The 27980-nt window shown below is 41.3% G+C and overlaps 2 protein-coding genes and 1 long non-coding RNA gene across 5 annotated transcripts in view; 2 read left to right on the top strand and 1 right to left on the bottom strand.

Moving 5' to 3' along the window:
• The window catches only part of LOC115118840 (alpha-1,3-mannosyl-glycoprotein 4-beta-N-acetylglucosaminyltransferase A), a 55988-nt gene extending 48121 nt beyond the window's left edge, over positions 1-7867 (top strand). The window contains exons 9-17 of the mRNA XM_029647665.2: positions 719-833; positions 1185-1315; positions 1405-1512; positions 1723-1797; positions 2019-2137; positions 2808-2886; positions 3153-3213; positions 3378-3490; positions 3599-7867. Coding sequence (XP_029503525.1) covers positions 719-833; positions 1185-1315; positions 1405-1512; positions 1723-1797; positions 2019-2137; positions 2808-2886; positions 3153-3213; positions 3378-3490; positions 3599-3625 — 828 coding nt within the window. The 3' untranslated portion in view covers positions 3626-7867. The remainder of the gene's footprint in view (positions 1-718; positions 834-1184; positions 1316-1404; positions 1513-1722; positions 1798-2018; positions 2138-2807; positions 2887-3152; positions 3214-3377; positions 3491-3598) is intronic.
• A 315-nt stretch (positions 7868-8182) lies between these two features.
• On the top strand, positions 8183-10143 carry LOC115130916 (uncharacterized). Its single transcript, XR_003863865.2, has 3 exons — positions 8183-8916; positions 9037-9230; positions 9532-10143. It is a non-coding gene; the product is annotated as an uncharacterized LOC115130916 (long non-coding RNA).
• Positions 10144-13578: 3435 nt separating this feature from the next.
• Positions 13579-22811, bottom strand: LOC115118649 (nucleoside hydrolase-like). Of its 3 annotated transcripts, none has more exons than XM_029647429.2 (7): positions 22669-22811; positions 17614-17711; positions 16002-16192; positions 14773-14952; positions 14586-14697; positions 14337-14473; positions 13579-14244 (listed from the first exon to the last, which is right to left on the bottom strand). In XM_029647429.2, exons 1-7 carry the CDS (start codon positions 22746-22748, stop codon positions 13897-13899), a joined length of 1146 nt encoding a protein of 381 aa, XP_029503289.1. In that variant the 5' UTR covers positions 22749-22811; the 3' UTR covers positions 13579-13896. The 3 variants fall into 3 exon arrangements, with proteins under 3 accessions (XP_029503289.1, XP_029503220.1, XP_029503357.1); XM_029647360.1 differs by having other exon boundaries at positions 22654-22810; XM_029647497.2 differs by having other exon boundaries at positions 22753-22792.
• Between the last annotated feature and the right edge of the window lie 5169 nt (positions 22812-27980).

Here is a 27980-nt window from a genome sequence, read left to right as displayed (position 1 = left end):
CGTTCCACAGGTATGCTGGCCCAGGTTGACTCCAATGCTGCCCACATTTGCGTCAAGTTGGCTGGATGTCCTTTGGGAGGTGGACCATTCTTGATACACACAGGAAACTGTTGAGTGTGAAAAAGCCAGCAGCATTGCAGTTCTTGATACACTCGAACTGGTGCGCCTGGCACCTACTACCATACCCCATTGGAAAGGAACTTAAATATTTTGTCTTGCCCATTCAGCCTCGGAATGGCACACAGACCATCCATGTCTCAAGGGTTAAAAATCGTTCTTTAACTCGTCTCCTCCCCTTCATCTACACTGATTTGAAGTGGATTTAACAGGTGACATCAATAAGGGATCATAGTATTTACCTGGTCAGTCTGTCATGGAAAGGTGTCCTAATGTTTTGTACACTCAGTGTATAATGAATTAACACATTGGATCGCATCCTCTATTAACCCCTTCTGTCGTTCTTTCTGTCGTTCTGTTTTGGTTGTTTTCATCTTCCGTCCTGTGTTCTCCACTCGGGAGGAGTGGGCAGAGGTAATGAATGCTGTCATTGACAGTGTAGTTCAGTCTTATTGTAGGCCGTAGACATCATACAGTGCCTATAGAAAGTAGCTTAGTGAGAGACTTGTGTGGTGTTCCGTGTTTGTGATTAGTAGATGACGAGATGTGATGGCCAAACCCCTGCTCACCAGTCGTCGTCCCCTTCTCTCTCTCCTTCCAGTTGGAGGATGACATTGTGGCCAAACCCAACTACTTTGCCACCATGAAGAACTTTGCCTTGCAGCTCTCCTCCGAGGACTGGATGATCCTCGAGTTCTCCCAGCTCGGCTTCATCGGTAACACGCACGCGCAAACTCTGGGCATTTAGCAACCCTCTAACAAGCTATTAGTCAGCAATTGATGGTCCTTAACTAATGGTCACTGGGGCTTAACGAGGAATCCTTGACCCTTAACGAACAATGACTGTCAGGTAAAATGAAAGAAAGTCAACAAACATCAGGAGACTTTTGGAGTATAAAAAAAACAGAGCATGGTTTGAATAGCCAGCCCACTGGTTTTCCTTCTCTCTCTCCCTCCCCACTTTTTCACCTTCCTTTCCCTTGATCCTCATTCCCCATACCCCCCTCTCCTTGTTTCACTCTCCTCTTTCCACTCTCCCTCCCCATCTACCTCTCTCCTTCTCTCAGGTAAGATGTTCCAGGCTCCAGATCTCAATCTGATCGTAGAGTTTATCTTCATGTTCTATAAGGAGAAGCCCATTGATTGGCTACTGGACCACATCCTCTGGGTCAAAGTGTGTAACCCGGAGAAAGACGCAGTACGTACACACCCTGTTTGGTTGTTTGTGTGTGTGTGGTATCTTCATCAACTCTCTTGACTCTCTCCATCTACCCTTTCTCCCTACAGAAGCACTGTGAGCGGCAAAAGTCGAGTCTGCGTGTGCGGTTCAGGCCTTCTCTCTTTCAACATGTGGGGCTACACTCCTCTCTGGCTGGAAAGATCCAGAAACTCACTGTGGGTCATAAACCTCTATCACCCTCCCTCTAGATCACTCACCCTGCATCAGCCTTTGATCAAATTTCCTGTACCATATTTCCTAAATACCCCCAATCACTACCTTGATATGTCCTAAACCGACCAACTCACGGCCATTATACTGCTGACTCTTTCTCCCAACCACTTCCTGTCATCCCTGCTGGTGTCTCATTTCCTCTTCCTGTTTAGGATAAGGACTTCCTGAAACCCTTGCTCCATAAAATCCACGTGAACCCGCCTGCTGAGGTGTCCACGTCTCTCAAGGTACATCACCTTTAAGACACAACTTTCTACCTTGGCCTTATGAGTTGAAAGATGTATATTGTTTTTTTACGCATGTTTTCATTATTGGCTTTTTATTTCAATAAGGTAGTATGCCCGGTATTGAGTGTTTTGAAATGCGTTTTAAAAGTTTGCTTTGTATAATTATTTGAGAAGTTTACTGAAAGGTTTTGAGTGCATTTAGCTAATGTTGTGCTGTGTAGGTGTACCAGGGCCACACGCTGGACAAGACCTACCTAGGAGAAGACTTCTTCTGGGCCATCAACCCTACTGCTGGAGACTACGTCCTCTTCAAGTTCGACAGGCCCGTCAGCATAGAGAGGTGAGTAGGGAGTTTGTGTGCACACACTCTTCCACAAGCTTTAGCGTGCCTGTCTCTCTGGGGCTCAGTGTGCTAATGAGTGTTCTAAAATAAGAATTCCCAGGACTGCCTCCTAGGAGAGGGAGAGAGATTCACGGAAAGAAAGAGCGGAATGGTTTGGGGGGGAGAAAGGAAGGGCTAAGATAGGGATGTGGAAGAAGGGGCTAGGTGAGGGGATGTGGAAGAAGGGGCTAGGTGAGGGGATGTGGAAGAAGGGGCTAGGTGAGGGGATGTGGAAGAAGGGGCTAGGTGAGAAGAGGCTATAGAGGTGTTTAGAAGTCAGGGAGCTTCAGAGGGACAGGAGGAGAGACCAACTCATCACTGTTTCATGTGTAGTGTTTCTGTTCATAGCAGTCGGTGACCTCTCTCCAGTGTTGGTGTCTGGGCTTGATTTGCACCTGTTAGCCATGTGACGTGTGACAAGATTCATTAACAGCTTAAGTGGAGGGGTGGGTGGGTGTGCTCGTGTGCCATTGCTGCCTCAGGCTTAGTTTAGACTTGTCAGATGTCGTTCTAAAAGCACAGCACATTGTGTGACAGGACAGTGTTGCGTGTAAGGAAGGTGTGGGTATGCGTATTCATGAGTGTGCCATGGGACGTGAATATGCATTAATAGGTGTGTGATTGGCAGGTTCCTGTTCCGCAGTGGGAACCAGGAACACCCTGGGGACAGGATAGAGAACACCACCGTAGAGATACTGCCCTTCTTGGTAAGTCGACAACATTCAGATGACAGTGTGCAATGATGTCTAAACAGAGGCAGGGCACTTGTCTGATTTGGTTTATTGACCGATCACTCAATGTGTATTGATTTGGTTATTGACACGATCATGAGCATTGCCTGCTACAATCGATATCAGTGCAGGAGGCGGGAGATGAGCACAGTGTGTAGTTTTCTGTATGTTAGCGTTAACAAGGCTCTCTACTTAGTGTATGCTGAACCTCACACAAATAATCCCAAAATGTCTGTCTGAAGGAAACTGGACCAAAGACCAAAGAGAAGTACAAGCGAACTGAAGACCGCTACTACAAAATCGGTGAGTGGACCTGCACCAACCCTCCTGTCCTGTTATCTTTCTCTACTCAGAACGCACCCTGATCACATTACCCACTCGCATTCTTCCTGCCACAGACTGATCAACAATGTACAAACTCAATCCCAGCTCTTATTCTCTCTCTCTCTCTCCCGCTCTCTCTCTAGGTCAGTTTGAGAAGGGTGTGGCAGAGGGGGCTGTAGACGCCTCCTTCAACCCGGTGGTGGCGCTGCGTCTCTCTGTCATCAAAGACTCTGCTGTCTGGGCCATCCTCAGCGAGGTCAGCCAATCACAGTGTCATCTGTCTTTTAATCTTTTGTATCAAATGTATCTATTGTTCTATGTACCCAGGTGTGTGACATGTCTGTGTTCCTGTGTCTCTTTGTAGATCCACATAAAAAAGCTACCAGGCTGACATAAGGCGGGGGGCCACAATCCAGGCCCCCGGCCCCGGGGTGCTCGCAGACGCGCCTAACACTTGCTGACCAGGGGCCCTCTGGCAACCAGCAGTGACATCCTCAGAGCTCACCAGAGCCACTTCTCTCAGGGCTTCTGTCTGAGGACACTCTCATTCAATCTGTCTCTCGCTCACTTGCTCTCACTCTTGCTCTCCTCTATCCTTTTGCGTAAATGTGAATACTACTGTAAAAAAAAAGAGACATTTTAAAGTATCAGAAGGAATTGGGTGTGTCCTGCAGAATTCCGTTCCCAGCTCTGACAGTTGAGGTAACTGTGTGTTACACAGAGGGCTTGTGACTCGGAGAGACTGACCTGAGGGGCTGATGTCACCCAAACACTGGTGCAAAGTAGGTGCTCACTGCTTAATGTGCTCTCAACCATCTCTGGTCTGGTCAGCTGGGGAATTGCACTGTCACTGGAGCCACAGAGCCCCCTGCTGGTGACTGAAGGATGTGTATTAGCCTCATGGACCTGTTGCTTTTTTTTCGTTGTGTTCTTGCTAAACAGCAAGTAATAGACCAAGTAAGGTGTCAGTCATCTTATGGTGGTGGATAACTGCCTTTGTCCCTTTCTCCTCAGCTCTTCTTTTGAGGGAATGATGGCAAACAAAGCGGAAAACAAAATGTGGTTCCCGTATCTTTAAAGTGACAGGTCTGCCAGACTATCTCTTGATGAAGAATGCTCTGGGTAAAAGTAACCTGTAGGCGCAGATCTAGGGTCAGCCTACCTGTCCCGGTCCCAACCCTAGTCATTCTAGGGCAAAAACCTACATTATCTAAGAGCTGTGTCTGGGACAGTTTATTCCTATTCATTATTAAATGAATAATCTTGGTGACTGAAGGAAACCATATTTATCGTTCTACTTCGTTTGACAGGAAGCCAGGCTGAAAGATGTCCTTTTAGTGGTAAACCAATCAGACTTTGGCCTCGACTTTGCTTACCTGAAGGGATATTTCTATATTGATGATATTATTACTACTATGACAATGATCTATGAAGGTGAATTAATTTATTTGAAATAAATCCTTAATTTGTACAAGAGGTTAAAAGTCAGAATTTGTATTTTTTATTCTGTGAAGAGTTTATACTACGGTAGTTGATATGTGCCTGCACCTGCTCTTTTTGTTCCGAAAATGAATAATTGTTTTCAGTGCGGCTTGGTGTTCCATGTTCTCTTGTCTGCTGGTTGGTTCAGATAGAGGTTGGCTCCAACTGCTGGTCCAGAGTCTGTTTTTGGATGACCTTTCCTAGACAGTCAAAGTTAAAATGAGAGATGTCAGAACAGTCCTTGAAGCTAGAACCCTTAATTGAAACATTATGTTGAACCTGCTTCTGTTTTGGTAAAAAAATAATAATAATAAAAGGCAGAGATTGGCCTGAAGAAATGTAACCACTCTCAAATTCACAATGGACTGACCATCCAATATATCAAAATGATAGATTTAACCAAGGCTATACAGAGTTTGTTTACTAACATTGGAGTAAAACCAGCTTATTTGGGTTCTGAGGGGGTACGACTGTTGAACCAAGTTCAATGAGGTTATATTATTCACGAATCAATGGGTGTGTATTTATAATTCCAAAAATGGATGTAGCAAGTTTAAGCCAGAGATGCTGACCGAGGCTTGTGCTAGATCAGACCCAAGTGCCTTTAAAATCCTGCTCATCCGAGATGAAGCAGAACTTCCTGAATGGCTCTGTTCCAAACCCTTCACTCCCTCCCTTTCCTCTACCCTACATAGGGGGGTGTTGCCCTTGGAGGTTTGAAATGCTATAGGTCCTTACAGAATACATGATACTTGCTTGACAGATGGCTACACAGGGGTAGTGGTTCCACCATTTATTTTATACCTTTATTTAACTAGGCAAGTCAGTTAAGAACAAATTCTTATTTTTAATGACGGCCTAAGAACAGTGGGTTAACTGCCTTGTTCAGGGGCAGAATGACAGATTTGTACCTTGTCAGCTCGGGGATTTGAACTTGCAACCTTTCGGTTACTAGTCCAACACTCTAACCACTAGGCTACGCTGCCGTCCCGCACCATAAATCACCACCAATTATACAGTGTGTCACATGTTTACCGTCAGCAATGGGGAATATATTTTTGGGGACATTATTAAATTGTATTTTCTGTAAATTGGGAAGGAATCTCTGTAAACTGACGATCAAATGCTATTTAGAAAGTTGCACTGAATTTGTTTTTAATGTTCTATACTTTTTTTTTTGGTGTGCTCTCATTTACCATCTCCAATGGATGTCATTTCACACTTCTGACATCCTCATGAGTTCTAACCCATGTGATGCCTGAATCTGTCCAATCTGAGACTGCTGGTAGTTAGTTGTTGGACAGGATGTCGACTGCTGTACTTTTTCTGTGCCGTCTTGTTGCAGAGGGCCAGGCTCCACTTGGAGTGGTGCCTTATTCACTCTGTAGATATACAGAAAAGCACATTGCATTGTCTAAATGCCCTACATGCTCGTTGCCTCATTTCAGGATAGGTCAAAACTGGTTTCCATGAGATGTTTATACAGTAAGATTTTATGAAGGATTTTTTTCTACCAGAAATCCATCCACGTTTGAGAAGATGATCGGTTTATTTGGGGGTGCTATTTTAAATGTCAGATGTGCATGCACACACACGTCCAATTCTAAATAGCCCCCTAGCCCCAACCCCTCAGCACTTAATGTTGATCTAGAAGGGTTGGACAGCTATAAGGAACAAATCTCATCTACACTATAAGAGAGCAGGGTGGTGCTATTGCGAATTCCTGACCAATCTTCTTTTTTTTTTTTTGTCCTTGCTAGGATACAGACTAGGGGTCGATAGAGCCCCACAGTGGAGGTGTCATTACTACCCATAAAACCTAGCTGTCAAACAGGGAAATAGTTCCAATCGTTTTCCCACCTTAATTCTCCCCATAGGGGATTCTAGAAACACTTAAAGGGTTGTGTTTCGTGTAGGCTTACCCTGGTGTGACATTTTGATAGCCATGTAAATTCCTCTCGTCCAATGTAAAAAAAAAAATCTATGTATTTAGGCTCGATTTACGTTGAAATTTGAAAATAATAAATAGCGTCAAAACAGACATCACACAAAACTACAAATCCCTGCAAGCTCTTGCATGTCATCTCTAGCTGATACCCTTTGCTAAGAGGTGTTGTGTAAATGTAAAACTTGCACAAGACCGTTCAGAGTTGTCCATTTAAAGAAATTCATCAAATTGATTCATTACTACATTTAGCTAACATTAGTTAATCCAGAGAGCCTTACCTTTGACTCGTCTCTTCCAGATCATGGCATTTGTAACTCTTCATGTTGGCCACATTAGCAGCTAATTAGCGTTTCAATTTTGGGGGTAAACATACAAGCAAATATATTGATATGTCACCTTGTCCTAGAGATATTTACACTTATCAAAATGTCATGTCAGGGTAAGCCTACACCAAACACAGCCCTTAGTGTTTCTAAAATGATTGGAGCTATTTTCATGTTTGACCGATAGGTTTTATGGCTATTATGACTCATACTGTGGTACTGTATTGGGATTTGGGCAAAACTTTCAAAAGCTGGACACCTCGTACCAGGTTTGCTTGTTTGTAAATGTTTGTTATTGATGGTGTGTGTGATTTGATTGGTCAACCAACCCCCTTTGCATGGAGCTGGCCCTTCCCCTGAGCCCCCTGGTCAAACCAGATCCTTGCTCACACCTGGGGCTCATGTAAAGAGTGCAACATTCTAAAACTTTCGGATAGAAATGTATTATTTAGATCTGATACTCTAGAACTGCGAATCGTGCCAGATCTATACATTACTTTGCCAGAGCTTTGCAGATAAATGTATTTGCGACTTCCTGTATAAACTCATGCCATTCATGTGGAGGATGGCTGGGGCAGAGGGGAACGCAAACTGTGGGTGTGCCTCAGTAGTTTAAATTGGGTTCCTTTTATCTTTGTATTTTGCCCTTCATCCACGCTTATCGAAGACTGTATATAAAAGCAATATGGAGGATGCCTGCCTAGACCCTAGGAGTGGATGAAGGATAGACTATTGAGACAGCCAGGCTCTCCCACCCCTGCCTGTCTCCACCTACTCCCCATCAGTCCATGTGCCTTCATGTACATTAGTATGTCTGCCTCTGCTTTTGACATGGATGTACATTCTCATCGTTTTAAATAAATCAAATTTGTTGAAACAATTCATGCCCATCTGTTTTCTGCCTTGGTTTCATTTTTTTCAAGTAACATATTCAGGAGAATGACTCATCACCATCAGCCACACATCCATGTGGAACTAACCAACCAGCCAGTATCGAATCAGACTGCATCATGTTGGAGACTCAAAGTTGCTATATTTGAGTTCTCCTTGCATTCGTACTCCTTTTGATGTTCTGTGAGCCTTGAGTGGCCCCTAGCAGTAGACTTGAAAAAGTACGTTACAATCGTTAACTTTTTTTAAATACAGGAACTAAACACTCCCAGCATGCATATAGTTCACTTCCGCATTCCCAGGATACTTTGCGAATCAAAGATGGTGGCTTGCATAACAACGACCGTGTCAAATAGTATTTTCTTATACATTTCTTGCGTAATTGATCCAAAAGCTGTCTTAAACGCATGTCTCCAACACGACTGCGTTATAAAGGTAACGTTACCGTTAGACTTTCCTAACTGAGGACCTGGCTGCTAGGTAATGTTGACAGTTTAACTTGTATACCATCCTTTATTTTAACACGTAGGCCTACCATTAATTGTGTTGGTTGGCTAAGCCACACTTCCATTGCAAAGTGCACATCTTTCTGCACCAGCCTGAATAATTCTAGTTATGTAGGGTTTCAAATCCGATCCAAAAGTCGAACGAGCACTAGATGGCGCGCGCGAGCTAGATTAAACATTGCTCGAGAAGAAATGTGGTCGAGCGAGCAGAGGACGGGTTCAGGGAGCGTAGACCGGTGTGGTGCGCACATATTACAGTTGAGAGTTTACAAGTGAGTGAGCAGAACTTCATTCCCGCACGTAATTCAATTAGTTTTTTTTTTGTTAACCTGAATAAATATTTTCTACATATCGAGATTCAGAAATTACTGCACTCACAAATACGGGGGACTACAAACTAATGTTATGCCTTAATTAAACAACTCTGCACATATGTATCGCTCCACCTTCCTCAATCTCCATTGTCATACTTTTGTTTACCTTTTTACCCATGTCTATGGATTGTACAAGGATTTTAATTTGGGAGTTAAAGGTATGGCACCACACTCAAGTCATGTATGCTTAAACATACTTGTATGCTCATTTATTTGTTTCTTAAAGTGACAATCAGCAGTTGAAACAATAACAAAGCGTTCTTCTTGCCCCTGTTTAGTAAAAAGCTGAGGCATGGGGCTGGGGACATGTAACCGCTCATAGACCGCGTTATGGATGCAAGGACTGACCATCGCGCCGCCTCCTTAAAGAGATGACCCAAAGTTCCTTGCCTAAGACCTCCAATGGGTTTTGAAAAGGAAGTGAAGAGTTGAGCAAAGATTCATTGGGACAGGGCTTATGTCAAATGATACAGTAAGTGCGAACAGAATAAATGTAAATCTTTGTTCTACTTTGTGCTCTTTCCTCAGATTGCTCTGGCTTGCTGATAACATCTGCTCTGATGAGACTCCCTGTGCAATTTGACTCTATTACTGACTATTCAATAAAACGTCCATTGTCAACTATAAATAATTTTAGATTCTGTAATTGATCGATAATAGTAGTTCTCAATCAGACAATTACTATTTAAAAAAAATCTGTTTTCCTCAGTGCAATGTTTGGAGAATGCATGGTGTTTTTGTTCTCAGCCCTCCTTTGAATGCTGTGTGTACAGATTCTGTTCTAAATGACCGAGTCCATCCTCACCACCTCCATCACTGCAACGGATTGTCTGGTCTGCTGAGAGGGTCATTGGCTGTCCTGCACGAATCGAAGGCAAAGAAGTGTGCTGGGAAGTTCATTGCCGACCCCTTCCACCCCCTCTTCCAAACATTCCCCTCTGGCAAAACTTCCTGCCACAGAACAGTTTCTTCCCCTTTGTCATTGGCCCTCACCAACCGTCCACCTGGTCCTCTCATCCATGGACTTTGCACTATTCATCCACAGACTATGCACCTTACACTCCTATTATATGCATCATTTAGCATATGTTTACATTTTTTAGCCATTTAGCTGACACTCTCATCCAGAGCGACATACAGGTAGCAAATAGGGTAAAGTGCCTCGCCAAAGTGCACATGGACAGATTTTTCACCGTCTGCTTGAGATTTGAACCAGCGACCTGGAAGAACAGCCCAATGCTCTTAACCTGTAGGCTACCTGCAGTTTAAAGTGTACATACTATATGTGGATATTTTCTTTGTCTGTATATTGTTTGTGGCAGCACCATTTCAGTCAAGTTCCTGAACATGCAAATGTATTTGTTGAATAAAGCTGATTCAGTTTACATTGTATTATTTGTGATTGGTTATGCTCTGGATGAGAGGTAGAAGATTCCCCTTTTGTATTTTCAAATACTTAAAAAAAAAAAAAATTAAGAACGTGCTGTGCGTGTCCTTTGTTAGGCTTAATACCCCAAATATTGGCTCCTGCCTGCAATTAGTCAACTCGTTTCATGGTGTCAGAAGAGCTGACCGCTTTTCGTTTTGCTTTTCGTTTAGCAAGTACATTCCACTCTACGTGGAATGAGTGAGTGAATGGTGGGGAGGTTTTGAGGGGTGTGTCCGTTGATAGAGCAAGGTATAGTGTACCTATTATAATTTATTTCCTAATTAATGTAATTATCAAGCTGCTGGGTTCCTCAAGTCGTTCGGCACTTATTACTGAACCCGGCTATCTAGCTAAACAGACGGCTTTGCAGTGCATCGCAAACAGAAGGCTCGTAATAGCCAATCACAACACAACACAATGGCAGAAATGTAGCTAGTTCGTCCATCACATCACGCACCCGCCTATAAACCCGCCCTTGCCATGTTCGTAGTTTTCTTGTGAATTGGGATACTTTGAAAAAATGTATTGGTTGCGGGTGCAGGTTTTTGGGCTACTTTTAAATTGCACCGCGGCCGCAATGGCATTCTCTTTAAAAACACATATATATGTCAGATACCTGCTGCTGCTAACTATCAGGCAGTGAGCAGGCTGTTACTGAGTGAGTGAATGAATGAATGGTGAGTTGAGAGAGCCCCGGTTGAGAGACAGCTGCAGATATCATGGAAACAGCAGCGCGCACGTCGTGATTACGTTTTACCAGTTGAAAGTAGGCTATTTAGATTGGTCATTATGGAGACACCCTTTTTCCATAAAGCATGGCCAATATACCACTGCTAAGGGCTATGTCCTAAGACAGCCCTTAGCTTTATTGTTTAATCATAGCAGTCAAAACAAGTCAAATGATCTGGAGTGTTTAATAAGGGCGATTTCTCTTTTCTCTTGTGACATATTCTTAAACTCGCAAGAATTATAATTTTGATGGAAACCAGAATGTTGCTTCTTAGCCTATGCTGTTAGAAAGTACGTTGATATTCCTTAATTCGCCCGATAAAATTCTTGGGGAAAAAAATATTGGATTGATGTGGCAACCCTGCTCTTGCTGCGAAAAAAAATCATTTTTGAGTGAGTTTTGTCATTAAGTTATACATTTCTGCCAGACCTGGCAACCCTGCCAAAGGTGACAAGACTTTGAGAGATAACAATTTGATAAATTGAGAGCGAAAACTTGACAATGACAAGTGGCTATTTCTGGTTTAAAAATTTAAAGCGACCCCTCCACCACCCAAAATATACACGTTTAATTCACGTTTATTTTCTTATAGTTCAATATTGTTTGTTGTTGTTGATATGTGACAATGATGTTCTGCTTACTTAAAGTCGCACTTGTAAACTCTCAAGTTTAATTTACACTCTAGACAGTCCTGTGCACTCGCGGTACCCGTCCTCTGCTGGCTTGACCATTTTCTCCTCTCTCGACTCAGTGATTGCTCATGCAATGACGCTTCATCTTGCTCGCCCGCGCCATTTAGTTTATATTTAGTTCGTCTTTTGGATCGGTTTTGACGCCATAGTTATGCCACGTTTAAGACAACTGGAAACTCGGAAATCTCCAACTTACGAGTGTTCAAAACAACTGGGAACTTGTGAAAAATCGATTTGAACAGACATTCAACTCGGAATTTTAACTGGGAACTCGGGTCTCTTTCTGGAGCACTGACTTTCCGACCTGGAGATCACTGATGTCATGATTTGACGTCGTATTTTTTAGTTCCCAGTTGTTTTGAACGTGTCATTAGTAGTAGTAGTGGGTAGGCTTTATGTATTCATGCATATATGTTGTGTGGTCAATGTAAACGGTGAGAATGATCAAAAACACAACACCAGTCTTGGTAAAAAAATTAAGTATTTAGCTAACCCTGTGTTGTCTGTTTCTGCAGGGGGGAGATGTCAGTGTCTGAAGGAGGGCCACTGTTGTGCATTGCAGACTTCTTTCTTGAAGTGCAAGAGATCTGTGGTGAGATCATCAGTGACAGCAATTACATTAATTCAACACTTAATCCTTATGTATGGAACTGACTAGCTTCTGATCTACCTCTATTTTCTACTTTTTACTTAACACTTATTTTTCTTAAAACTGTATTGTTGGTTAAGGGCTTGTAAGTAAGCATTTCACCATAAGGTCTACAGCTGTTGTATTCGGTGCATGTGACAAATACGATTTCATTTGAGATAACAGGTCTAAATTCCGGGGCAGGAAAGGCTATTAATGGACCAACATTGGAAATCTCTGGAACAATGACAGCACTGAAATTATTAATTGTAAATAGTAGCTTAACTAACTTAAAAGGGTCAGTATGGGGATTGTAATTTATTATGCTAACTTCACCTGAGAACGTGATTGAGGTTGTCACTGGTGTAAAGTACTTCAGTTAAAATACTACTTGTCGTTTTTTTGGGGTATCTGTACTTTACTTTTGATATTTTTGGCAACTTTTACTCCACTACATTCCTAATGAAAAGAATATACTTTTTACACCATACATTTTCCCTGACACCCAAAAGTACTTGTTACATTTTGACAGGAAATTTGTCAAATTCACACACTTATCAAGAGAACATCCCTACTGCCTCTGATCTGGTGGACTCACTAAACAGAAATGCTTTGTTTATAAATTGTCTGAGTGTACCCCTGGCTATCAGTCAATACAAAATAAAATACTTTAAAAAAAATTAAACTTCCATTTACTTTTGTACTTAAGCATATTTAAAACCAAATACTAGACTTTTGCTCAAGTAGTATTTTACTGGGTCACTTTCACTTTTACTTGAGTCATTTTCTATTGAGGTATCTTTACTTTTACTCAAGTATGACAACGGAGTACTTTTCCACCACTGGATATAGTGATCAAAGAATATTTGGTAGACTTTTTTCCTCCTGCCATGATGGGTAGAAACTAAAGTGTTGCTGTGAATAGGCCTCCCACAATTACAACTAAAGATATGTGCGGGAGAACTCTATGCTGGGCTGTACTTCTGCTTCCATGTTCTGCAATGAGCAAACTTCAAGAAACTATAAAGCAGAGGTGTATTCATTACGGAAAATGTTTACCGTTTAAGAACCAAATGGAAACAACGAAACGGGGAGGGACCTACCTGAATTTGTCTAATTTAAACTCTCCTAAACGGTTTCTGTTGTGAAATGTTTTGCAATAGAATTGGCGTAATCATTATACCCAGGACTGTCCTTCCCCTTGACTGCTCTGAAGATAGATTTCTAAATTGTGCATCTGTTTTGAACAACTGGGTGTAATAAATGTATCAATAAAACGGATTAAGTGTTGCGAATGTGCTTGTGACATAATGGAGTGTTTAATGCACACGACTGCTGGTATGAGTTGTAATTCAATCGATTTATTTAAAAATGTTTATCTAAATGACAAGGCATGATTCTTGACATCAGCGTGAGCTGACAATACAGTAAAAGGGAAAAGAGTTGCACAACTGAATGCATTTAACCGAAATGTGTCTTCCACATCTAACCCAACCCCTCAATCAGAGAGGTGTTGAGGGCTGCCTTGACGTCCACGGTCTTGGGGTGACTGGATGAGGTTGGAGTTGTCACTTTTCCCTGGTTACGGTCCCATAGAGCGTTCTCGTAGTTGTTTGTTTACTTCTACAGTCTAGTGGTAAGCTGTAGCAGACCTAGAGATTACTTCAGAGCGTCCATCATCATCTGCTCAAACCTCACCATGTTCACCTTCTTCATGACGAAGGCCTTGTGAGTCTTCTTCAGCATGCCCAGTGTGTCCAGGATCATCATGCCACGCGTGTGTGTGCCCGTCAGCTCCACGCTCACCGCCATGTGGTCGCTCTCGGTGACAAAGGTGTTGTCGATGGCTGCCGCCATGGCGTAGGAGTCACATGACACAAAGCCCATGCCGTCAACCATCTCCGCCTGGGAGCGCTCGCTGTTCGACTCTTCCATACTGTGGCGGAAGATCCGGGCCATGAAGCGAGCCTTCTCTGACTCCTGGGCCAGCCAGTCATCACACCACGACTGTCAGGTGGAACCAGAATAGGAAAACAACATCAATCATAATGTGGAAGGTAGTGTTTTATCATTTATTGATGACATGAAATGAATGTTACCCAGGGCAGCTTGCTGTAGCAGGTGAACTCCCAGCTGGCTATGTAAGTGGGACACAGGAAGTCATTCAGTACGATGTAAGCTGCTTCCGGGTCGGCAGCGAAGTTAAACTCTGCACACACTGTGGTGTTTCCTCTGGCTGAAGACAGGTACCACATTATTAAAACCTATGGCAATCGACCCATTTATCTATTTACCATTGGTATACTAGATAAGTTGATCTTCTGAAGCAAATAAATCATAGCCCTTACACTCTGTGTTGCCTCCCATGATGTAAAGGCCTTTAAGTTTGCTGGGGAAGGATGGCTCCATTCTTACAGCCAGAGCTAGGTTGGTGAGGGGAGCCGTGGCCACCAGAGATACCTGGGAGAAACACCTGCATTTACAACAGGGACACACACACATATATTGAGTAGCCTGCGTCTACTGCTCTCTCACCTCTCCAGGGTTTTCATTGACTATCCGGATCAGTGCAGATACCGCTCCTTCCATCTGCAGCATGTCCAGCCCCGGAGCGTTTGGGTCTGGAGCATCCCCCAGCCCGTCCTGGCCATGGAAGTTTCCCGCACTGATCACATTCCCCAGGATAGGCTTGGCAGCACCACGGAATACCGGGATCTAGAACACAGAACAGAGGTCAGTAACCTGAATGCAATAGTTTCAAATTGCAACATTTATAGTATTCCCTCTACACATTCACTTGCTATGAATTCAAGAGCCCAGCTTATGTAAGTGGGCATCCCAAAACACGGAGTCAAAAACTAGTCTGGGTGCCAATCTGTTTCTTAAACCAACTACTTTGTTTATGTCATGGCAACGTTTGATGTAAACTCCAGCCTCTCCACAATGATGCTCTGTCTATGTACTACTGCTGTAAACAGAACATTATGTCAAATCAGATCTCAGTTTCCAGAGCTCTAGAATTGGGTAGAGCTCCACAGTCATGTGTCTGAGACAGAGAACAACAGTGTATATTCAAAGAGGAAGAGAGAGAGGTCAACAGACTATTATTGCATCCTTCTCCATCATGTGATCTCTTCCCCTCTGTGTAAGGGTATGCATACATTAGTCTATACACTGAATGTACAGAACATTAGGAACACCTTCCTACATATGAGTTTGCCCCCAGAACAGCCTCATTTCATAGGGGCATGGACTCTACAAGATATGGAAAGCATTCCACAGGGATGCTGGCCCATGTTGACTCCAATGCTTCCCACAGTTGTGTCAAGTTGGCTGGATGTCCTTAGGGTGGTGGATCTTTCTTGATACACACAGGAAACTGTTGAGCGTGAAAAACCCAGCAGCATTGAAGTTCTTGACACAAACCGGTGCGCCTGGCACCTACTACCATACCCCGTTCAAAGGCACTTAAATGTTTTGTTTTGCCCATTCACCCTCTGAACGACACAAAAAAAGTAATTTTTTAACTCGTCTCCTCTCCTTCATCTACACTGATTGAAGTGAATTTAACAAGTGACATCAATAAGGGATCATAGCTTTCACCTGGATTCACATGGTCAGTCTCATGGAAAGAGCAGATGTTCCTAATGTTTTGTACACAATGTATAAGCTTTACCGTTAAATGCACTTTCTATATTTCGTGACAATATAAGCATATTCCCTGTATCCCATTGGGTGCTTGTTTACTTCAACAAATACTATACCTCCAGTCTGTTGCAGGCTTGGAGCACCCGCAGCGTGTTCTTGCACACGTTCTCCAAATTGGTGTTGCCATGGACACAGGTGATGCCCAGGACCTCTACATAAGGGGTGGCCAGTGCCATCATGATAGCCTGAGCATCATCCACCCCACAGTCCACATCCACCAGCAGCTTCTTACTACTCATACTGGAGCCTGAGACACAGAACACAAGGAAAGATCAAATAACCTAACCACTATGATACATTAACACAGAGACAGATCAAAAAATGATAACCTAGCCACTATGATACATTAACACAGAGACAGATCAAAAAATGATAACCTAGCCACTATGATACATTAACACAGAGACAGATCAAAAAATGATAACCTAGCCACTATGATACATTAACACAGAGACAGATCAAAAAATGATAACCTAGCCACTATGATACATTAACACAGAGACAGATCAAAAAATGATAACCTAGCCACTATGATACATTAACACAGAGACAGATCAAAAAATGATAACCTAGCCACTATGATACATTAACACAGAGACAGATCAAAAAATGATAACCTAACCACTATGATACATTAACACAGAGACAGATCAAAAAATGATAACCTAACCACTATGATACATTAACACAGAGACAGAAATATTGGATTCAGATAAAAAAAAGTATAACCTAACCACTATGATACATTAACACAGGAACAGAAATATTGGATTCAGATAAAAAAAAGTATAACCTAACCACTATGATACATTAACAGAGACAGATAAAAAAATTATAACCTAACCACTATGATACATTAACACAGGAACAGAAATATTGGCTTCAATCTTAGAATTGGTACACACAGAAAACTTCTAAACTAAAACACCCATTAATATTCAATATGCAGTCTGATCCAAGCTTTCAATAAGTAGCCTAGTCATGTTTTTTTTTTACTAAAAAGGTAACTGAGGTACTGTCATCTATACACAGATGTATTTATTCTTTCAAGTTGAACAACCTCTCACCCAATGAGATACCAGAGTCAGACCATGCACGTGATAATGGAACAAACACAAATGTTCCTTATTACATGCATGGTCTGACTCTGCTGTCTCGGTGTGTTCTGATCAGGCTGTGTTCTAGGCTCCAGTATGAGTCCATTAACCTCTATGAGCTTTTTGCCTGTCTCACAAGCAGGTTAGCACTCCAGAGTGGTCACTAGCTGGCACAGCCACAGTCTAACTTTAACAACACTGCTAACCCTAACCTTAAATTAAGACCAAAAATCACATTTTTGTTTTCATTCATTTTTACTTTACAGCTGGCTTATCTATGGGGAAATCGCTCAGTTCTGCCTCCAGGACAAGACTCATGGCAATAAAAGCAAACCTGCATCTCACAATCTCTCTCAGCAGTGTCTCAATATGTTCACACCTGTCCAGGTATTGTGAGATCTGATCATCTGCAGTTATTGTTGCACAATTGCAATAAAGAGAACATCGACCATACCTATATTGTTCAGTGGCCTGGAATTTAGAATTACAATGAAGTCGGACAGCATAATCACACAGGACCCACCGACATGACATGTAGTACATGACATCTTAGAATATAGGTACAGCCTACCTGTAGTTGAATAGAATAGGACTGGGCTGTGTCGGTGTGGACAGGCTGCTACTCCTCTTGGCCTGGCTAACAAGTGACCGTCACATGCAACTGGGAACCTTTGAGCAGCCAGGAGGGTTGTGAAAGAGAGGGAGGAGTGAAGTCAGTTACTATAAACTAGAGGAGAACTTGTCTAATAAATCAGACTGAGATACCAATTGTTGGTATACAGTTAAACAAGCCACTGCAAAAACTTGGAAAGTTTCCTTACAGGACAGAATGTTTAATGAAATGACATTTCAATTTACTCTACCGGTTGTCTGAGCGCTCGGTCCTTCAGTGGGACGAATTTTCAGACAAAATATCCCCAGGATAAATATTATTTAACCACTGGTAGTGTATCACCTGGCACATGGGCAAAACCATGTAAACACCTGCAAGACTTCGGCATGCATCGGAAGCATGCGCTTCTGTCTTGTGCAAGTGCCTTAGGTCATGAGCAAACAAATCTTGATTGCTACAGACAGAGACTTGTGTTTTGAAGTAGGTTTATTAATACTTTCTGGTGGATATTTTGTCTAAAATGTTGACCCACTGAAGGATCAACTCCACGGACAATCTTCAGTTCAAATATAATTGTATTCAACATTCCTTGACAGACAAGGGATGTTTATTTTTTTTTCTGTGTAAATCGAATGTGTTGCCACAATCGGGACTAGAGAAGAACAAGACTGGATGAATGATCATGCAGCTGAATGGCTTAAATTCCTGTATGATTTGCAGTCTGCTACAGTATAGAGTTTTGTGTAAACACATCAATATTATTTAAAGCTGCAATATGTAACTTTTTAGGCAACCGAACAAATTCACATAGAAATGATAGTTATAGGTATGTCATTCTCATCGGAAGCAAGTCTAAGAAGCGGTAAAACTGTTCTGAGCTATTTTCAATGCTTGGCTTTAAAAAGCAACAAATCCCTTTGAAAACGCCCTGTGATATTGATAGGAGTCAGTTATTCTAGTGTCAAAATTGACTATAAAGTGTCAATTGGATAATTTTGGTAATAAAGTCTGTCTGTCTAAAACGGAGTTTGGAACTTCACTGCGTCACAAAGGGTAAATGCAGGTTGTGTTTTGATTTGTCCATTTTCCCACCAACACGGGGTGAACAGCTGTGGTGATTTCTCTATCCAATAGCATAGCGAGACGGCTATTACACAAGCACTTTTTTAAGAGAATCGGCCAGGAAACACCTCTAAGGCTGACATCTCGTTTTTCAAATGAGCAACAGAAAAACACATATGCCAAACGCGTGTTCAGTGGTCTTGAAGTTGCGTCTTTTCAGTTTTGTTTTGTACACCAGCTTCAAACAGCGGAAAATACAATATTTGGATTTATTTGTCACATAAACGGAAATTAGGCAAACTCTTAGAATTTTAGCAACTAGGGAATAGTAGTGCGACTTCTGTATATGCACCTTGAAAGAGAGCACACGGTGTAACCTTATAACAACAGTGGTGCTATCGAACCTGTCAAAGGCAATACAACTCCGCACATGGCAGCGAGTCTGAATGCACAAATCTTTCGCTGAATGTAAACAGACTCTGAATTTGGGGAATATTTATGGAACCATTTGAGTCTTTGCATGTCAAAAAAGCTCCACGATTTGACGTGTCAAATAAGCTTGTTGACTATGCGTTCCATAGTTGATCAATCAGGACCTGAATATGACTCCACGTCATATAATATTTTAACACGTTCATTAATTTTTTACGTAGTTATTACACATTGATTACACTATCACTAGTATTTCATATGTAAAACGATTCATTGATACGCATGCAATGATGCTGGTAAAGTTGTCTCGCGCACTTTCAGTGCTGGTCATAAAAGAAAGCTAGCTCATGGATGCAAACAATGTTCTTCCCCAAAACATAGCAAAACTGTTTAAGTAATTATAGTTAGCTAGCTAACTATACAGCTACAGTGGGTAGAACAAGTATTTGATAACCTGCAAAATCGTCAGTGTTTCCTACTTACAAAGCATGTAGAGGTCTGTAATTTTTATTATAGGTACACTTCAACTGTGAGAGACGGAATCTAAAACAAAAATCCATAAAATCACATCACATTGTATGATTTTTAAGTAATTAATTTGCATTTTATTGCATGACATAAGTATTTGATACATCAGAAAAGCAGAACTTAATATTTGGTACAGAAACCTTTGTTTGCAATTACAGAGATCATACGTTTCCTGTAGTTCTTGACTAGGTTTGCACACACAGCAGCAGGGATTTTGGCCCACTCCTCCATACAGACCTTCTCCAGATCCTTCAGGTTTCGGGGCTGACGCTGGGCAATACGGACTTTCAGCTCCCTCCAAAGATGTTCTATTGGGTTCAGGTCTGGGGACTGGCTAGGCCACTCCAGGACCTTGAGATGCTGCTTACGGAGCCACTCCTTAGTTGCCCTGGCTGTGTGTTTTGGGTCGTTGTCATGCTGGAAGACCCAGCCATGACTCACCTTCAATGCTCTTACTGAGGGAAGGAGGTTGTTAGCCAAGATCTTGTGATACATGGCCCCATCCATCCTCCCCTCAATACGGTGCAGTCGTCCTGTCCCCTTTGCAGAAAAGCATCCCCAAAGAATGTGTCCACCTCCATGCTTCACGGTTGGGATGGTGTTCTTGGGGTTGTACTCATCCTTCCTCCAAACACGGCGAGTGGAGTTTATACCAAAAAGCTCTATTTTTGTCTCTTCAGACCACATGACCTTCTCCCATTCCTCCTCTGGATCATCCAGATGGTCATTGGCAAACTTCAGACGGGCCTGGACATGCGCTGGCTTGAGCAGGGGGACCTTGCGTGCGATGCAGGATTTTAATCCATGACGGCGTAGTGTGTTACTAATGGTTTTCTTTGAGACTGTGGTCCCAGCTCTCGTCAGGTCATTGACCAGGTCCTGCCGTGTAGTTCTGGGCTGATCCCTCACCTTCCTCATGATCATTGATGCCCCACAAGGTGAGATTTGCATGGAGCCCCAGACCGAGGGTGATTGACCGTCATCTTGAACTTCTTCCATTTTCTAATAATTGCGCCAACAGTTGTTGCCTTCTGACCAAGCTGCTTGCCTATTGTCCTGTAGCCCATCCCAGCCTTGTGCAGATCTACAATTTTATCGCTGATGTCCTTACACAGCTCTCTGGTCTTGGCCATTGTGGAGAGTTTGGAGTCTGTTTGATTGAGTGTGTGGACATGTGTCTTTTATACAGGTAACGAGTTCAAACAGGTGCAGTTAATACAGGTAATGAGTGGAGAACAGGAGCACTTCTTAAAGAAAAACTAACAGGTCTGTGAGAGCCGGAATTCTTACTGGTTGGTAGGTGATCAAATAATTATGTCATGCAATAAAATGCAAATTAATTACTTAAAAATCTTACAATGTGATTTTCTGGATTTTTGTTTTAGATTCCGCTGTATGTGTCATCATCTAAAATAACCCTCATTTATAAAACAGTTCTCATTTGATTAATGGTTGTCGGGACCCATTTATGTGAAGCTAGCCACAATAGTGAACTTTGCAGTTAGCCTTCAAAATAAAAGTATGTAATTGACAGCGATACAAACGAATACAAATAGAATTATGCCATAATTGAATAGATCATGCTAAACGAAGTTGAAATGTTGTTATATAAAATCAACAAAATACAATCATTTGTTCATTTGACACAATGCTGTTGAAGTCAAACTGGATGTATTGGACTTTAGAATTGCATTGGGGGCATACTTATTTCACTGTACAGCCTAACCTATGGATTGCGGATCAATAACATAGGGTATCAGTCTACTCAGTGACACCCAGAGAAACATCTGGAACAACTGTGAATTGAGCCACATTTATTATCAACCCATGTGTATTGAACACCATTCAAGAGGATAAACAATACTGCGTGAATGTTTTGGAGTCTGATAACTGAGGAGGATGTTGGGAAAACTATATTGGGTATTGAGTAGACTGATACCCCATTTCATTGAACCCCAACCCTTAGGTAAAGCTGTACAGTGCAATATGAATGTCAATGCACACAATAGGCTGACTGGGGAGGTGAATTCAGTCAGTCCTGAGATAAGAGCTACAACACTAACATTTGCATAAACTCTTCACAGTTGTGTTCTGAGGGTGTCACCGAGTAGAATGGTAACCCATTTCATTGCTTCACATTCTAACCTTGTTTAACATTATCTAGTCTAAATATGGCATAATTCCACCAATTATAACCTTCTGCGTCACTTTCAAATAGGTCATTTTATTTTGAAGGCAAACCGCAAATTCCACTATAGTGCCAAATCCTTATTGTGGCTAGCTTCACAACACATAACCCAGTGCGGTCGAGCCTCACTAGCCAGATGAGGCTAGCTGGCTGCTAAAAACGTTAGCTTTGGGCAACAGGGTTAAGTAGCTGGCTACTTAATGAACTTTTAATGAACTGAATTTCAATAGGCGAACAACAAGTGGCTACCTAGTTAATACATACTCACAAGGATTCCTAAATCATTGTTAAGGATAATTAAAATGACTGCAGTTTCTACTGGTCATTGTTTTCAGGCTGGTTGTATTGGTGCTAGCTAGGTACCAAGCTAAAACTAGCTACCCCAGAAGTTGCGGTCGAAAAAATAATGCCTCATTACCATCGCGTTATTGTAAACACATCGGTTGTGGCCAGTGTGTGCTTGAAACAGACTTTTAGGTACAGCTTTGACAGTGCTACTGATTGATAGTGGTGGCGCTTGGTTTATACGTGCAAATTCATCACACACAGCATTCTAATAGAATTGTGTTATTTGACGTGTCAAATTAAAAGTTTATTTTGACACGTAAAGACCCAAACGGCGTTCCATACATATTAGCTACGGGAACACAACATTTGGGAGTCTGTATTGGTTGAACGAATAAAGTCTCACGATGTTGTGTCCCAAAGTTATGGCATAAGCTCTATCCATAGGCCTCGCTTTAAATTAATATTCGCAATGTTTTAATCCAAAATAAATGTATAGGCACCTGCTTTCCGCTAACCTCCGTGTATGTCTACGGTAAAGATGAACAACCTCCAATGCGATTTCAACATTAAATCTCGATAATCTTGCCGCAATCATAGACCTTTCTCTCGTTTCCGGGTTGGGCCATCCGTGCGCTGCATCCCAATATGGCGGCTGGAGCGGTATTGCCAACTATTTTAAAAACATTTTTTTTTAATTATTAACAACAAATCAATACATAGAGTACATGAGGGGACACAAGTATATATTATATACAATGGAAATTGAGCTAGGGGTTACAATATCACATTACACAAAGACCTTAAGGGACATGAATACACTTATAATTCTAACAGCTTTTTTGTTAGTAGAGTATTTAATTGTCTTAAAATCCAGTTCAATTTCTTTTTATAGGGTAAGAAAATTAGTTTTTTTTGTTTGTAAATTTACATTTGTGAATGTGAAATTTGGCCAAAAGAATAATGAAATGAATTACATAAAAATGTTTCAGCTTATTTCTATCGTAGGTAAAGAATCCAAGCAGTTCATCTCTCCACAATAGTGTAAGACCTTCATAAAAGTTCAATTATAAACCTACTGATGTCTTGCCACAGTTTTCTTACATGAATACAATGCCAAAAAAGATGCAACACTGTTTCTGGGTGGTCATTACAAAAGGAGCAATTTGAGTTGATGTTTTCATTTACATTTACATTACATTTAAGTCATTTAGCAGAACTTCTTCATATAGTGGTTGGCAGGATAATATTTATGAATCATTTTAAAGGAAACTACCTTAATTTTGTTAACAAGTAGGTATGTGTGTTGCAACATCCAAACTTTCTTCCAACATATATTATCAATAAATCCATTCCAATAAGGCAATAAGGTATAGTAGATACAACATCCTGATGAAACAAGGTTCGTATCGCTCTGTTGTTGAATGGACCAAAAGAGAAACAAATCTTTCCTTACTGATGAGTCAACAGGGTTAATGGAAGGTAGGCTCTGAGGGTCAGGTCTTGACACGTTCCTGAATCATAGAGCAACACCTGAGGGAATGGCATCTAAAACATTTGCAAAATATTTAGGTGTTACAGAGACCTTGTAAAGTGATAAGAATTCCTTATAACTGAGTAAAAGACCCTCTGCATTTACCAGTTGGCTCACCAATAGGATATTATTTCAGAACCAATATTCTAAAAACAAATAAGTATTTTTATACAATATATCCCGATTATTCCATATATAATATTTGTGTGGAGAAAAATGGTGTTTATAAATTAAGGACCATGACAAGAACCTGCCGATGAAAAGCAGAAAGTTTCACTGGGACTTTGTCAATATTATAATTGCAAAACGACATGAAGTAAAGGCCACCAAAAGTAGAGAAGACACGATGAGGAATAAAATTCCAGGGTCTTCTTAGGATTTTTTCCCCCAATTGATCTTAAAAGTATTATGTAAGGTAGTGTAAGAAAGTCCAGAAAACTCAGCCCACCATTCTCATAAGTGTTCATTACAACAGTTTTCCTAATGTAATGGGTACAGTTTCATCACAGAAAGTTGCTTATTTTACTGTCAAGATATAAAGATAGAGCGCCATATGTTAGTCTAGAGATACCTTCGGACTTGGTTATTAGGACTCGACCTTTTAAAGATAAGTCCCTCTGTAGCCATTGATTTAGCTTCTTCTGGGGTTTTTTAATAAGAGGGTGCAAATTTAGTACGCCTCTAGACTTCTGATCCTTTGTAATGGTTATGCATAAATATGTAAATTCTTCTTTTACTGGAATACCATAATATGAAGGTGTCACACAATCTTTGACAGCCATGAGTTCACATTTATTAATGTTAAGATATAGACCAGACGCTTTGGAAAATAATTGTATCACATTGATCGATATGGGAATTTGGTTAGCGTCTTTCAGAAAAAGTGTAGTATCATCAGCCAGCTGGCTTGTAATAATTTCTTTACCAGCTATGGAAATACCTTGTGCAGGACTATTATTTAAAGAATTTGCTAGAAGTTGGGTGATTAGTAAAAACAGGTACGGAGAGATAGGACAACCTTGCCTAATTCCTCTCTTTAACTCAAATCTAGGTGATAGTAATGACTGTAAACTTGTTTTTTTTCACAATCTTTCTGAAGTTTGGTACGGAGCTCGGTAAAAAAGCGTCTGTTCAAGCCGCCACCTTGGCACATCTTGCCAACTAATTTTCAGGGTAAGTTGCTAGAGGCAGGTTGATTTGTTGCTAAATGACATTGTGATGTCATTGCGTGATAACGTAAAACTGCGTCATTACGTAGAATACACATTAACGTTACTCAAATTGACTGGCCATCTCGGCAAAAATATGATTTGACATTTGTTCTGGTACAGACTCCCACTCTTTTCTGTTCTTCTGGCTGTACAATTTTGATTGAGACATGTTGATTGATGTTGTAAGTTCATTCGTGACCAACTATATTCATTGGGTTTGGCTCGTTCTACCCCTACTCCTGCTGCTGCAGTCAGCCAACAATGATTTGCAATTTACTGAAATTGATGCTGGCCTGCTGCTGCCTGTGCACGAGCTGAGCGCCTGCTGCTGATGTCACTCACAATGCATTTTTGCAGCCAGGCACATGTGTCATGACTGAGTGTGTGAAAGAGAAAATCTTTTGTTTGTGTCATTTAGAGGAAAAATGCGTGCATTTTAGCATTTTAGTCACTTTTCAAAAGTTGCTAAAAGTTCCAAATACATTTTTAAAAGTAGCCAAATTTGTTGCTAGGTGCTGTCTGAAAAGTTGTTAAATCTAGCAACAAAATTGCTAAATTGGCATCACTGGACCGGAGTATGGGCGAGTGGGTTTGTGGAACGGAGTAGGTGTGTCGAAAGGAAATGTGTGTGTGTGGAAGGGAGTGTGTGTGTGAAAGTGCGTGTGAAATTTGTGTGTGATTTTTTTAAATTAAAAGTATTGCTGATGGGTGTACAGTTGCTTCATGCATTGTGTGCATATGTTTACTGTGACTGTCACCCTAATATTGGCTACTAGGTATCCCCACATACTGAACATACTGTATCAAGGTGACATCTAGATGGTTATCAATATTAGTTATTTCCGGTGTTTTCTCATGATAGTGAAAAAAATGGCAGGCACATAGATCTAACACCAGTGCACTGGTTGACTTGTCATGCAGCCCAATCAGCCATGCAAAAACCCTTCGGGTGAATGGTTGAGCCTTCTTGAGTGTGTGACGTCATACAGATGCTCTAGAGAGCCATCTAAAGAGCCATCTGTGTTCTTAAGCTGCATTCAAAACAACTGGGAACTCGGAAATTGCAAACTTCAGTGCGTTCACGAGAACTAGGAAAACGAGCTCCGACTGGGATTTTTTTTGGGAAACCCAGCTTCAGCTTGATCCCCAAATGAATTGGGAAATAAAGTAAAGCACCAGCTAGCTACAAATCTATTTTAGTTTCACTGTCCGATCATTCAAAAAATGAGCCCACTAATTGTTATATTTACCTTTCCACAAACGATCTGGTATGTGTTGCTTGATATGAGCAAGTTAACCCAAATGTATCAACGAATATGTCATGAGTCCATGAGTAGTTAATGGCTGCTGCCTGGCCAGTGAACTAGCTAGCTACATTTCAGTAATTAGCTATCCTCCTAAACGCAGTGATCAGTGGACAAACTGTAGCTAGCTGGATAAGAGCGTCTGCTAAATGACTTAAATGTAATGTAAATGTAAGAGTTGAATATATTTGTATGAAAATGAACTAGTCGCCAGTTGTTGTTGCCCATGGGGTAATGTCTAACCAGTTGGCTAATGTAGCTTGTGTGCTCCAGCAAGAAAAACCCAAATTCTCACTCAAACAGAAGGTAGAACTAACAAAGTGTCACACCCTGATCTATTTCACCTGTCCTTGTGATTGTTGCCACCTCCTCCAGGTGTCGCTTGCTTCCCCAGTGTATTTATCCCTGTGTTTCCTGTCTCTCTGCGCCAGTTTGTCTTTTATGTTCAAGTCAACCAGCATGTATTTCCCGTGCGCCTGCCTTTTCTATTTGCTAGTCCTCCTGGTTTTTAAAAGTCACCCACCAGGAGCACCAACTACATTTGTCCAAGAAGAGGCAAACAAAATAAAATCCACACCAAACTTAAAGACAGGAAGCAAACCAAAATGAAAACAGGAGAGACCAGATAAAGGATTTTTTTTAAATTAAAAAATAAATCAAACCGAGAGAGTCAACTAAAGGTGTTTTCCCTCCATCTCTCAAGCCAACTGGAACACTGGGCCAGCCAATATCACCTGGGCCAGCACAGGTGAAACAAAGTAACTTCAATCTCACAACATGATCAATTTAACTGTGTCGCCCAGTTGCGGCCCACTATTTGGAAGCGAACCACTCTATTTCGTCCCTATGTTATATTGGCATCGAACACGTCACCCTCCCTAGGAGAGGGGGTGACCGTTACAATTTATTGTTAAAACAAGAGGTTGCCTGGATCTTTAGTTGAAAGACCCTTGCTCCCTTCAGTCTCAAAGTAGACTTTGATCTGAAGCCATTCTTGTGATTATTGTGATTTTGCTGCTCATTGTAAATGTTTGTAGGCCTATGTAGCCAAATTGTATCTATGAATGTATGCTAACCATTCATGGGGTTAGGGTTTAGCCGGGGTAGGCCGTCATTGTAAATAAGAATTTGTTTTTAACTGACTTGCCTAGTTAAATAAATGAAACACCGGGCCATGATTACAGACACCTGTGTGTTCTTATAAACTAGTGACCACCAGTGTTTGTCATTATACCCTGATGAAGACAGCTTGTCTGTTGAAACGTTGGTCATTAAATTATTTCAGCTAAACAGGTGTGCGTTTCTTTCGCGTCCAGTCTACTGGGTGTCAACATTTAAATACAAGACAGAAGAGACACCTTTTTTTGGTAAATATACAGTACTAATTCCAGGGTTTATCTTTATTTTTCCCTATCTTCTACATGGTAGTATAATAGTGAAGACATCAAAACTATGAAATAACACATATAGAATCATGTAGTAACCAAAACAGTGTTGAACAAATCAAAATATATTTGATATTTTTGTGATTCTTCAAAGTAGCCACCCTTTACCTTGATGACAGCTTTGCACACTCTTGGCATTCTCTCAATCAGCTTCATGAGGTAGTCACCTGGAATGCATTTCAAATAACAGGTGTGCTTTTGTTAATTTGTGGAATTTCTTTCCTTAATGCGTTTGAGCCAATCAGTTGTGTTGTGACAAGGTAGGGTTGTATACAGAAGATAGCCCTATTTGGTAAAATACTGTCAGTGATTTATTTAGAATTCAAGGCACACTTG

This window comes from Oncorhynchus nerka, linkage group LG1, assembly GCF_034236695.1.
Source record: "Oncorhynchus nerka isolate Pitt River linkage group LG1, Oner_Uvic_2.0, whole genome shotgun sequence".
NCBI lineage: Eukaryota > Metazoa > Chordata > Actinopteri > Salmoniformes > Salmonidae > Oncorhynchus > Oncorhynchus nerka.
This window is presented reverse-complemented; position numbering and strand designations above follow the sequence as displayed.

Bases quoted from the DNA above. Each gene is read 5' to 3' on its own strand.
- LOC115118649 (XM_029647360.1), bottom strand. From the start codon at position 22,748: ATGATTGCGGCAAGATTATCGAGATTTAATGTTGAAATCGCATTGGAG. The intron at 17,712-22,653 runs GTGCCTATACAT...GGCTGCTCAAAG, and splicing joins CGGAGGTTAGCGGAAAGCAG to GTTCCCAGTTGCATGTGACG. The intron at 14,953-16,001 runs GTATAGTATTTG...TCTGTGTTCTAG, and splicing joins AAGCCTGCAACAGACTGGAG to ATCCCGGTATTCCGTGGTGC.